General features: G+C 45.4%; 1 protein-coding gene across 1 annotated transcript; it reads left to right on the top strand.

The window, feature by feature from the left end:
• The first annotated feature begins 8,932 nt into the window (after positions 1-8,932).
• On the top strand, positions 8,933-11,775 carry KCNJ16 (potassium voltage-gated channel subfamily J member 16). The gene is made up of 2 exons (XM_023759056.1): positions 8,933-9,039; positions 9,544-11,775. Exon 2 carries the CDS (start codon positions 9,638-9,640, stop codon positions 10,895-10,897), a length of 1,260 nt encoding a protein of 419 aa, XP_023614824.1. The 5' UTR covers positions 8,933-9,039; positions 9,544-9,637; the 3' UTR covers positions 10,898-11,775.
• Positions 11,776-13,497: the final 1,722 nt, after the last annotated feature.

Raw genomic sequence — 13,497 nt, 5'->3', positions numbered from 1 at the left:
GATGTACCAAGTTCATAGACTATTGTCACATAGAACCAGCTTATATCCAGAAATAGTTCAAGTAAAATCTATGTATATTATATGTGAATGAATCTTTAATGTGACAGTATAATAACATGCATTAGTGTAAGAAGAACCACATTCCTAATAATTTAATCACTACTTTAACAAATTTTACTGAACACTTTTTAGTACTAAGCACATTTTTTTTCAACCTCAGATTTCCAGATAGTTCTGCGGCATAATTGAATAGTTGCATGCAATTTTCCTTTCTTTTCTTTTTTTTTTTTTTTTGTAAACTGTGTGTGAGCTGGCAGCTTGGATGGGCGAAGGTAAGGTCAATGGAAGGCATTGAGAGCTGGTGTCTGCAGACCTGCCAGCCTTGATGTTTGTGCAGTTCCAGCAATGACAATTCTCCTGCTAGGATTAAAATCCCCTGAGTGCTCAGTTTGTATTGCTTGAGGATTTATTAATTCATTCCTTCAAAATATAACTAATGAGTGCCTACCTGCCACATATTTCTATAGCTGCTGGGGACAGAGTGGTGAATAAGACAATGGGACCTTCTCTCATGGAGCTTACAATGTAGTCCAGGGAGCAGTCTAGCCAAAAAACAAACAAACAAAAAAAAAGTAATTCATTCAGTAGTGGAAAGTGTGTTAAAATGAATAAAGCATGTTAATGAGACACAAAACTGGTGTGAAGGGTTTTAGTTTAAGTTCTCATCAGTCAAGGCCTCTTTAAAAAGGTGACATCAAAGATAAGATTTCAGTGATGATAAGCAGCTTTGTAGGCAGAAAAGGAAGTGCAAAGGCCCTGGGGCAAGAACATCATTGTGTGTGTTTGAGTGGAATTTAACAATTTTTTCTGGAAAGATTCAGATAGAAAATATGTTTGGCTTTGTGGACCACATGATCTCTGTTGCAACTACTCAAGACTGCAATGGTGGCCTGACAGGAAGTAGCCATAGACAATATATAAACAGTGGTCTGCATGTATTCCAATAAAACTTTATTTATAAAAACAGTGAATGAGATTTGGCCCTTAGGCTATAATTTTCTGACCCCTAAGTTAGTGAAAAAGACAGATACAGTGATGCTAGAGAGTGAACAGTGAGAAGAACATAGGAGAGAATTTCCAGAGATAGGGAGAGGTCAGATATATAATCTGTATAAAATACAGATTATGCAGTTCACTCTTACTGCAGTGGAAAGATACTGGAGGGTTTTAAGCGGAGGAGTGCCATATTTTGATTTTTTTTTTTTTAAGAATAGATTCAAGTACAGCAGAGTCAGAAAGAGATTTCTTAGGAAGCTGTTGTGGTCATTTGAAGACCTGGTCCACTGAAAACGTGGTGGTTTGGACTGTGATGAATGTGATCAGAATGAAGATCTCCTTCGAAGTTGAACCAACAGGACTTGCTGCTAGTTTACATGATGGGAGTAAAGGAGGGTGATTGGGCCATCCTCTCGCATATTGGAGATATTCTTAAAATGTAAATTAAGCTGAATTTTCTCTGTTTCAAGCAACAGAAATAGCCCTGGTTTACACAAAGCGGAGAAAATATTACTGATAAGCTATCAGGTAGCTTACAGCCTCAAAGGAAGTCTGAGGAGAAGGAAACTGATTTGAGCAGAAACAAGAGGCGAGGCAGAATCTTATCTCAGGACTGTCTCTGGGCGCCGTGACTGTGCCCTTCTCCGGGGAGACTTAGGTGCGCCACCCACCACTGGCCTCTGAATCCCTGTAGTTGCCTAGAATAATAGGACCCAGCACCCTGTGTCCCTTCTCAAGAAGTTCTGATTGGCCACTCCACTGTCACGTGACCCTGCTCCCGTGCAGGGTGAAGAAACACTGTCACAACAGGTGGCTTCTGCCACCTCCACTGGCATCATCCTAATACCAGCCACCATCATCCCTTCCCTGGCCAATGGAGTACCTTCCTGGCTTATCTCCACCATGTCTGCTTTTAAATTTATCCGACCAGTTTTCCACAGAATAGTCAGAGATCTTTTAAAAATGCAAACTTTATCATATCACTACTAGGTCATGTATGTCCCACCTCTCTCTCTCTTTCCAGGCTCAGCTCCCCCTGACACCCGCCCTCTGCCTCAGTTTCAGTTCTTTGGAAAGCATGCCCTATGCATCCGTGAATCACAGAGCCTCTGCAAATGCTCTTCCTCTGCCCGGGAAACTCCTTGTCTGTTTCTTCTTATTCAGTGAAGTCCCATCCATCTTCCAAATTGTAGCTCAGGTATCCATCTCTCCCAGACCAGATCGAAACAGAGGAGAAATGATTATTCAAATTAAGAGTTAAAGGAAGACTATGGGGAATGAGTGCATTCACGGTGTTAGGCTTTATATTCTTTTATATCATTCATTCGTTCCTTACAAAAACCACTTGCGAGGTCAGCTATCGTCCTGTGTTTTAAATAAATACAAAGAAGCATTAAGATATTTCTAAGACGCTGGCATCATACAGCTACGATGTGGTAGAACCATCGCTATCATCTGAGGCTTTGATCTCCATATTCCTGCCCTTTAACTGCAGGACCAGGTGGAGCTCAGCCAGCACCCCATGGTAGCAGAAGGGATATTTTCACTTCAGGTTAGAATAATCACTGGGGTGAAAGTGGCCAGGAAAGCTTAAAGGTTGTTCTGTAAACCAGTCAGGAGATGCTGAACTCGGCGATAAAATGCTGATGAGTTCCTGTAATGAGAGGTTCCTGTGAGAACCAGGCCTTCAGATGAACTCAGAACAAAGGATGCAGCAGCCAGGTCACACCTAGAAACAGCGAGCGCCTTGACAACCAGATAGATAGTGACGGGCCTCAAACAAACAATCAGGACAGAGAACAAGGCCTGAGCTGAGAGCATTACCCAAGGCTGGAGCCAGGGAAAAAGGAGACTGGGCTGACTGTGAGGTCCTGGCCAAACTTTCTCTGACCGCCCTTGTTACACGGCACCTTCCGTTCTCTCCAGCCGTTCTCCCCATCACCACTTCACTTTGCTTCCCAAGATCAGCGATTATCTCACTGTATCGTCTTCATGTTTATTGATGCCCAACCCTTAAATGCAAATTCCATACAGGTGGGACTCTGTTCACTCATTCCTGAAAATGGGTGGGTCTGGCACACAAATAGGAGCTCAATTAAAAAAAAAAAAAAGTAAAAACAAAACAAGAATAGGAACAATCAGTATTGAACTTCTGCACCAGTCCAGTCAGAGCCAGGTAAATTCTGAGCGGCGGCGGCTGCCATGCAACCAAGACAGGGATGGGCAGGCTTGTTTTCAAGATAAAAACTAGAAACCTTCAGAGTCATCTTAGTACAACATGTACATATCATTTAAGTCAAAGAATAAGCATGATGAAGTGATGTACAAACATTTTTATAAGCATTTATTTGAGCCAAGTGACAACTTCTGCTGGGGAGCCAGATCTCTAATACTCCAGAGAATAACAGTTTTGCAGCTTCTTTTGCACCTGGAATTAAGCAGGGAATTTACATGGATGTAGGAGAAAGCAGGCGGGATTGGATTACAGGATAGTTATAAGATTATGTGCTCTCTTGAGGATTAATACCCCTTCCAGGGCTATTACTCTGGCATTTCCAAGGCGCCTTAACCTAGATGCACTAGAGCAGTGGACAGGGCCAGCTTAAGGCAAAGGTAGACCTTTTACTAGAGAGTTTTGGGCCTGGGGCATAACTACCCACCATGACCTGTCCAGTTACAGATTTATGATCAGATCACCCTGTGAGGTTACTTTCCATAGAACCCCTTTTTTCCGTCACAGTAATTACCTTATAAATTTCTTTAACTTGTCAAATCCTGCCAAGTTTATCGGTCTTGGATTACTCAGAGTAAATAGCAATAAAATTCTTAAACTAAGTTAAACGTGTGTGTGTGTGTGTGTGTGTGTGTGTGTGTGTGTGTGTGTGTGTTGAGAACAAGGAAGGAGGGGACCTCTTATTTTCCAACTGTTGTGAAAATGAACGGATAATGACCTGGTCCGTGGGGTTGTGGGAGGAGTGGAAGGACAGAGAAGGAGCCCAGGCCCAGGTGGCTTAGTGGTAAGACACAGAGGTGCAGTCCCTGACCTAAAATAAAAACAGCTCTTGGGAACCACATACCTTCTGCCTGGCTGTCAAGCAAGTGGAAAGCTCTTGGGGGGCGGGGGGTTCCCACAGATGCTGTGACATTTTACAGAGGGGGAAACTGAGTCCTTGTGGGAGCAATAGTTATTGAATCACTACTGTGAGCTTGGCACAGTGAAGATGGCCTCCCATTAATGATCCCCCGCGACCTCCCAGTAACTCGGTGACACAGGTGCTACCCCCATGCCATGGTTGAGGACACTGAGGGTCAGAGACAGTGACTTACTCGAATTGCTCAGGGCCCTGAGGGCCGACTTGGCACTGGGTCTGCTTCCCAACTCGGGTTCTGTGCAAAACCAAAACAACAAAAATCATTTTATCTCGGACAATTTTCTTTTCTTTTCTTTTCTCTTCTTTTTTTTTAAAACGGAGTTGCCAGTCAAAGGAGATGTGTATTTTTTAAATATATTTTATTGACTTTTTTACAGAGAGGAAGGGAGAGGGATAGAGAGTTAGAAACATCAATGAGAGAGAAACACCGATCAGCTGCCTCCTGCACACCCCCTACTGGGGATGTGCCCGCAACCAAGGTACATGCCCTTGACCGGAATCAAACCTGGGACCCTTCAGTCCGCAGGCTGGCGCTCTACCCACCAAGCCAAACCAGTTAGGGCAGAATATTTCTTAATTTGACTTTTAAACCAGAATAGTTTGAGTATTATAATTCATATTACTTGGGTACTATCTTGACATCCAGAAAATAAAGAAACCTCCTCCAGCCCCCAGATTTCTTCTCCTATGTGAAGCGCAGCAGCTTTGTGGGTGAGGCAGGGTTATGGTGGGAGGTAGATACTGCTTCAGGCAAAGCTAGGCTATGGAAGGTCTCCAGGTGACGTGACCAGATACTTGGGGTTTCTGCCTCTCCCTCCTAGCACCAGCGTTCAGTTCAGTTGTTTGCTCATAACACATATGACTCCTTTCCTGTCAGTATCTGGCAAGAAACTTTCTGAAATTGATTGAGAAGGAGAAACGACCGGGTTGTATCAGGGAAAATGTAAAATCCATGGCCACTGAGAAGCTGCACTGGGTGGAGGGGAGGGTTGGGAAGAAGAGGACACAGTGCTGTCCCCTGGAGAGTAGGTCCTGGGTGAAGCAGGTGTTCAGTGGCTGAATGATGGGCTCCACCCGTGTGTCTGGGTGTCTTCAGAGGATTCCAGGCAAGATACGGCTCAGGCACAATTCCAAGGCAACAACTTGTAGGACGAGTTTTGAGCAAAATAACCTAACTTGTTTGGGTTTTGTTCTAACTCATTAACACCCCTTCTGTTATCCTCCCCAGCAACCAGAGCCCACCCTCATGTGCCATCTGGCCATGCCTTCTCTCGCTGACCCTCCTGTCCCCTCCCCAGGCACCCAAGCCCATCCTCAAAGACAATGGCGTGTGCTGGGAATGTAGGCTACCCATTCTGCTCTCTGCCTGGTTGCTCTCCAGTTTCCACTGACACTTATTGTGCCTAATAGTTGCCAGGAAAGTAACCTGGTTTCCAACGATGACTTCACGTAAGCCATTTACATGATAAAAATGGTGCTGGTAGATCTGAAAGGCCAGGGGCATTACAATGAATTTTACCAAAGATACTCTACCAGGGGTGAGCAAACTTTTTGACTCGAGGGCCACAATGGGTTCTTAAACTGGACCGGAGGGCCGGAACAAAAGCATGGATGGAGTGTTTGTGTGAACTAATATAAATTCAAAGTAAACATCATTACATAAAAGGGTACGGGCTTTTTTTTTTTTAGTTTTATTCATTTCAAACGGGCCGGATCCGGCCCTCGGGCCGTAGTTTGCCCACGGCTGCTCTAGACCATTATTTGTAGTTACTCTTACTATATTTATCTTAAGTAGATCTGAAGACAAAATCAAATTTTATTATCCAAGTGGCACAGGTTTATAAAGCCTGAAGCATTGTGTGGTACCTCAACACAGCTTGGAGAACTAATTACAGTAGGTGTCTGCTTGGTAAACAGCTGAATTTGAGAAGCTATGGCAGAATAGCAGAGACTTGCTGCAAACCGGCAAGTCCCATGAGGAGAATCGTATGGAGAATCAGACAGATAGGACAGTATTCGTTTGGTTGGAAATATCCCGTCATGCACGCAGCTCATTTGAAGCATGCTAAATCAGTAGAGGTTTCTCCTCAAACTCAGGCAAAGATCTAGGAGACTGAGGATGAAGGTCAGATCTCACTGGTCAAAGTAGATTAAGTGGATTGAGGAACATTTCTTTTTTTGTAAATGAGCTTAATACAAGGAACTTCTGAGAAAAGTCACTGTCAGGATTGGGTTGGCTGTCCCTTCTAAGTTGCTCTGCCCTGGGTGTCTGTGGGGTGAAGTGAACGCGGTCACCTTCCACCTGCCCTCGGTGTCTTCACAAATGGTGACAAGCTTCCCTGGCCATCTCAGGGTGCACCCCCATCTGTTACTCTGGCTGCACATTGGAAAGAACTCCCATGTCAGGGCCGAGAAATTGCTGTCCTTTTTCTCCCTTTGTCATTATGATCTGGAGAGACAGTGGGAACCTGGTGCAGGAGGGGCCCTGACCTGACTCAGCCTGTGCTTTTGAACTTTACACCCCACAGTTGTGTAGCGGCAGTGGTCACATTTCCAATCTCAATTGAAAAAAGAGAATTTTGCAGCCAATGAAATGGCCACCCTCTGTTTCTGAAGGGCAAGGAGCTTAACATGCAAAAGGAAATAGAGAAGTAAGAACACCGCCAATACTTTTTCATGATGGAGTCAGTGGTGAGATGATTATGAAAGCATTGAGGAACATGTGGAGCCTGGTTTTAATCCTCAGAAACACAAGTGTTAAATAGAGGCCGCCCAGTCAGTCAACAAGCCTAATCCTCTATTATTTGATGGTGAATAACTGGAAAAGTGCTCTAATCAACATGATCTATGAAACTGGATTAATCAATGTTTATCTTGTCTAGCCATTTGTTAAAGGGGCCTCCATAAACTTCTTTGCTCATTGGGTAGCCTGAGAATTTAGACTAAAGAAATAGTTATAATCTATGGGTTAGCTTTAAATAATCACCTTTTAGAAAATGCATCCTTTGAATAAGTAGAGAATCTAAGAATAGGTTAATAAAGTGTATGCCCTAACCAGAATCTCAAGGCTTTTTTCTGGAAAATTAAAATTAACGACCCCAGTCATGAACCACAGCGAAGGACATGGTGGGTGTGGGGCCGAATTCTCAGAGCTGTAACTTGTATCCTTGCAATTGTTCCATGATTCAGAAATACACTTTCCACATACTCAAATTTGTTCACTTGTTGCTTGTCTTAATTGAAATTTCATTTGCCAGTGAGCATACTGATGGAGGTGTTTTAAAAGCGGCTTATTTATGGAAGTTGTTGGCACCACTGGAATTGCAAACGATGCCAACCAAACGCCATTTCAAATAAAAATCATTTTTCTTTTGGCAGCAGGAAAGTTCCGAGTCGCACAGTAGCTCTTGATTTATGAGCTGTGCTCTGTGATTCTCAGACTCCCACGATCCGTGCAGGTCCCTTTAAGGAACTGGGTTGGAAGCGTTCAATAGGAAAACAACCCTATCTCCAAATCTGCTTCTAACTGGGCAGACATACGAGTCTTTGATTATCATTGGCCCCTTCTCCCACCTCGAATGATCAGGTGAGAGAGTGGAGACTGAGGACCCCTGGGCAGCCATCTTTTAATGAGAAGTCGGGCTGGACCCTACAAGGAACAATATATGTTGGGGACAAAATTTGCAGAAATATCTTCCATTCAGCATGCCAGTAAGCGTTTTCTCAGCCCTGGGTCACATCCTGAAATTATACAATGACCTCCCCAAAACACGATTGAGGGCTACTCAAAACAGGCGGGTCGGTGAAGTGATCAGCGGCGGGTGGATGGGCGGACAGAGAGACACTCCTCCATGCCTTGCGGGATTTTTTGGCCGAGTGTCCATCCCCACAGTGGTCCATCGAACAAAGTGTTTATTGTAAAGTGGGCCTGATCCCTGGAGAGGAGGAAAAATGATTCCTTGTGACTGGAGAGAAATTAACTCTTTCCTCGCTTTGGCAGCTGGGAGGTGCGGACAAATCCTTAGTGATCCGTTTGCTCGGTTGGGTTCAGTGGTGGGGGTGGGGGGGTCTCCATGGCAGGAATAGTAATGACTCCGGCTGCATCTCTCAGTGCAGAGAGTGGCAGGGTCCTCGCAAGCGCCCCCTCCTTCTGACGCTCCCTCCCCGGCCCAGCACAGGTAGACTGAGTGGAAAACACACTCCAGTAAGGTGGGCTGCTGGGGCGTCTTCATTTCTTCCAGAAGTAACTACAGGCCGTTCAACACTGGATTTCTAAAACTTGCTCTCAGGAAAACCTTTGGCCTAGACCGTGAATGCTAACAGCGATAGGAACTGTATGTTCTGTATGGATGTGTGTTTTTTTAAAGACTGGATTTGGAGGGACGGAGATGGTTTTGCCTGGGGATGACTGTGAGAGCCTCCAGGACCAAGGAGGGAGGGAGGGAGGGAGGGAGGGAGGGAGGGAGGGAGGGAGGGGTGTGAGTGTGCTCCCTTTAAGAGGGAAATAAAATGAGCAACTTTGGCAAATTTTTGGGCTTCTATTCAGAGAGAAAGAGAAGAGCTTTCAGTGCCAAAAAAGAAGAGAGAGAAAAAAAAGGATGGGTGTTAGGAGACAAAGGCACAGCAATTTTATACCTTTTGGAAGCCGGACTGGGAGGGTTGTGACTCCGCTGGGGTTAAGAAAGATTTTTTTCCCTCTCAAGAGTAAAGGTAGAAGTAGGGTAAAGGAGTTGAATCTGAACTACTGTTCCAGTCAGCTCTGTGCTGTCCTGTCCGGGAGGACACCAGGAAGAGGAGCGGCCTGGAAGAGAGGAAGCAGCAGGAGCCCAAGGTGAGGGACTATATCATAGCCACCCGCATGTAAGTTACATTATAACACTAAGTTGGGAACTCTAATTGCTTTCTTCTAAGGAAAACCACCTGATTTGAACAGCTAGAAAGCTCCTAAGACTACTAGATAAATATCTGAGCCTTTAATATAGTCTGCCTTTTTGCATTATCGATTGTTTTGTTTTCTAAATGCCTTCATGCCAAAGGAGGCTATAAAAATGAGACAATGTTTTTTACATTGGTTCAGAAAAAGTATTGAGGCTTCCTTTGGGATAATCATAGTGTTTATGCATTTATAAAAATGTTATTTTCTCTAATTCCTATCTTGTTCCTACAATGGCTGAGTTGAATCCTACTAGTAAACTCAAATGAGTAATCCATACTGAGCATTTCTGGTGTTCAAACCAAGTCTTAGCTATCTGGTTTGGCGTAGCTTTGCTTCACATTTGGCAAGTTACTGTAAAGATAGAAATTAAAGCTAAAGTGAGTATCTTTTTTGTTGCAGGTTTTAACTGGAAGCCCAAACCAACAGAAAGCAACTGGCCTTGAACTATTTCTGCTACAAAATTCACCTGGATGCCCGCAGGCTGTCAGCAAGAATGAGCTACTACGGCAGCAGCTACCCGATCGTGAATGTGGACCCCAAGTACCCAGGTTACCCCCCGGAGCACATCATCGCGGAGAAGAGGCGGGCCCGCCGGCGGCTGCTGCACAAAGACGGCAGCTGCAACGTGTACTTCAAGCACATCTTCGGGGAGTGGGGGAGCTACGTGGTGGACATCTTCACCACCCTGGTCGACACCAAGTGGCGCCACATGTTCGTCATCTTCTCCTTGTCTTACATCCTCTCCTGGCTGATCTTTGGCTCCATCTTTTGGCTGATCGCCTTTCACCACGGAGACCTGTTGAATAACCCAGACATCACGCCCTGTGTTGACAACGTCCATTCTTTCACAGGTGCCTTTTTATTCTCCCTGGAGACCCAGACCACCATCGGCTACGGCTACCGCTGTGTCACCGAGGAGTGCTCGGTGGCCGTGCTCACCGTCATCCTCCAGTCCATCCTCAGCTGCATCATCAATACCTTCATCATCGGAGCGGCCTTGGCCAAGATGGCAACGGCCCGGAAGAGAGCCCAAACCATCCGCTTCAGCTACTTCGCCCTCATCGGCATGAGAGATGGGAAACTCTGCCTCATGTGGCGGATCGGGGACTTCCGGCCCAACCACGTGGTGGAAGGCACGGTGCGGGCCCAGCTGCTCCGCTACACAGAAGACAGCGAGGGCCGCATGACAATGGCCTTCAAAGACCTCAAGTTGGTCAATGACCAGATTATCCTCGTCACGCCGGTCACCATTGTTCATGAAATCGACCATGAGAGCCCTCTGTACTCCCTGGACCGGAAGGCAGTGACCAAGGACAACTTTGAGATTTTGGTGACATTCATCTACACAGGCGATTCCACAGGGACCTCCCACCAATCCCGAAGTTCCTACATCCCCCGGGAGATTCTCTGGGGTCACAGGTTCAACGATGTCTTGGAGGTGAAGAGAAAGTACTACAAAGTGAACTGCTTGCAGTTCGAGGGGAGCGTGGAGGTCTACGCCCCCTTCTGCAGTGCCAAACAACTGGACTGGAAGGACCAGCAGCTCCACAACATGGAAAAGGCCTCCGGAGGCCGAGGATCCGGCCTGTCGGACACCAAGGTCAGGAGAAGGTCATTTAGTGCCGTCGCCATTGTCAGTAGCTGCGAAAGCCCCGAGGAGACCCCCAGCTCTGCCCTGGATGAGTGTAAGGAAGCCCCTTACCAGAAAGCTCTCCTGACTTTAAACAGAATCTCCGTGGAATCCCAAATGTAGTCCCACATCGTAATTCCACTCCATCCTTTTGCTCTCTAGCCAATCACCTTAAGGCAAGTAGTTATAAAACAGGGCTTTACAAGAACATTATAGCTGTGTTTCATGCTGATTATAAGAGCAGGTTAAACTTGATGAAAGATAATAAAAATTATGTAGTATCCAATCAATTTTCTTTTGCTAGCACATTTTGTATTAGGGATGCTACTACGCGTCAATTGATTAATGTAAGTTTCATCTCCTTTTATGATTCCATATACTTGCATCTTCAATTGGAGGTATAATATTCCATTGGGGGAGAAAGGTGAAAGGTAAGGATACTGGAATAAATAAAAATAGAATAGGCAACCAGTATCAATAATAATAATATTTCATATATCATAATTCATAGTGTGAAGACATCGTATCATCTAACCAAGACCCATGCAAGGCACGCATTTAGTAGATTGTCATGTTGAGATATTTAACTGTGGCATCAGCTTTCCCGATGGAGTCCCTCTGTTTGCCCCCCAGTGTGTCTTGGCATCCACAGGAGGAGGTAGCGGCTGTGAGGAATAGGCAGTGCCACCAACTCAGACATTTCTCCACAGCCACTTGCCCAGGTAATGTCCAGTGAGTGCCGGGCTGTTTTTCCTCCAACCATGAGGCAGAAGTCAATGGCGTTATTCAGAGCAGTATTTCTCCCTCAAATGCCCCGCTTGACTCCAGCCAGGAAGGGCAGAGATAAGGAAGCGCTTTCTGACAAGGGGGCTTTCTCCTACCTTCTCCAAGGACTAGGGAGGGAGCAGGCTCACAGAGAGAGGGTGAGGGCCTGGACTGCGAGGAACATTCTCAGGCTCTGGGAGAAAACCTGTTCAGCAGCGCCCTGAAGGACTGCAGCTTTCCTGGGGCGGGGGGTGGGGGGGTTGTGGGGGGAGATGGGGTAAGGTATTTATTTGTACCAGGAAGCAGTTATGTATGCTGCCTGTCTTGGTCACTTGACAAAACTTGAACTTCGGATTTTGAGAAATTTTTCCATCAAATTTAGAAGAATCATTTAAATGGAAGATTTTTGTGAAACGTAATTAAAGTGATTTAATGCACATTTTAAAATGGAGAAGCTGAGGGCTGTCCCATAGCTTACACTTGAGGACATGAGCTATGTCTGGATACTCTATTTCCATAATTACTTTAAACACAAATTCAATCACTACGATGAAGAATCACTTTGCTCCATAAACTGAAGAGTTATTAGCTACGTTCAGAATTATCTGCATGTTTTCTTAACATGATTTCCGAGTGGGCTATCAGTATATGCCACAGTTTTTTATTGGTTTATTTTATTTAAATATAAATATACACGCACATAGTTTTGACTTTTTCTGGGGACTCTCCTTCTCTCAGTCTCCCTCTATTTAAATTAAAGCACACAAGTAACTTGATCTGAATCACATACTCCAAGATGACCAATCAAAGTAAAATACATAGGTTTATAAAATGGTGTTCTTTTTTTTTTCCTTTTTGCCTTTTTCCTTTCTCCTTTCTCCTCCCCTTCCCTCCCTTCCTTTTTTCCTTTCCCTCTTTCTTTTGCCTGTGAGCAACAAATTTATCTTTTTAACTGAACATGTGCACATCTCTTATTCCTGTTTTATGGATAAGAGAGTTGTTGGGGTCACGAGTTGCAAGCTTAGCATTGGTGATACGCGCTTTCTGCCTGGCCCCAGGAACGCAGGCGCGTTTTCCCTCGCACGGGCGTCTCGATTTGGGTTTTGCAGCTGTGATCTAGTTTCCTTTCACTTTCCTTTGCTTCCTGGACCCCATCGACCCACGACCTCACTTTGTGAGGATCAGAATGGAGACATCAGCGCTCAATACGTACACTCACTTGTCAAATTCTCTTACCCAGAACAGAATGTAAGCTAGGCATTCCCCTGTAATATTTATCTCTGATTTTCTGTTGAAATGTATCACATGCTTCGACACCCTGATGAGTTACTCAGCAATAAAGATCTCAAAACGCAGAAAGTGTGCGCCCCTGCCTGTGTTCGGGTGGCATAGACCCTGCCGCTGTGTCCGCCTTGGTGCAGCACCCACAGTGGCACTGTTGTCACGTAGGATGAGAAAGCCTGCAATTACCAACCATCTCTCTGGGGTTGGACCAGCTGGTGCAATAGCTACATCCGCATTACAATTAGGTGCTTCTGTCAGCATTGCAAGAAGGCTCCCTGCAAAGTGGCATTTCTCTGCATTGTCATGATTTATACTAGTACTACAGACTCGTAAATTGTGGTTGTGCTTCATCGCCTAAGAAAACTCCCCCAATACAGTGATGCTCACAGAAGCTTAAAAAAAAGGGCATTTCTAGCTTCAGATCCTGAGTCAAGGATGAGAAGGAGGTCAAATGTGTTTTCTTCCTTTCTCCCTCAAGATGAAATCACTCAGTGAACTTAGGGGGGCCACCAGCTGGGACATCAGGGCACGGCCCCACCTTGTACAGGTCCCCACTGAGCAAGCAAGCGAGGGAGGGCACGGCCCCACCTTGTACAGGTCCCCACTGAGCAAGCAAGCGAGGGAGCACAGGGAGGGAGGAGGGAGCATAGGGAGGGAGCTGGCGGACTTCCAGC

This window comes from Myotis lucifugus, unplaced genomic scaffold, assembly GCF_000147115.1.
Source record: "Myotis lucifugus unplaced genomic scaffold, Myoluc2.0 scaffold_146, whole genome shotgun sequence".
Classification (NCBI taxonomy): domain Eukaryota; kingdom Metazoa; phylum Chordata; class Mammalia; order Chiroptera; family Vespertilionidae; genus Myotis; species Myotis lucifugus.
The sequence above is the reverse complement of the archived record's forward strand: the minus strand, read 5'-3'. Positions and strand labels throughout refer to the sequence as shown.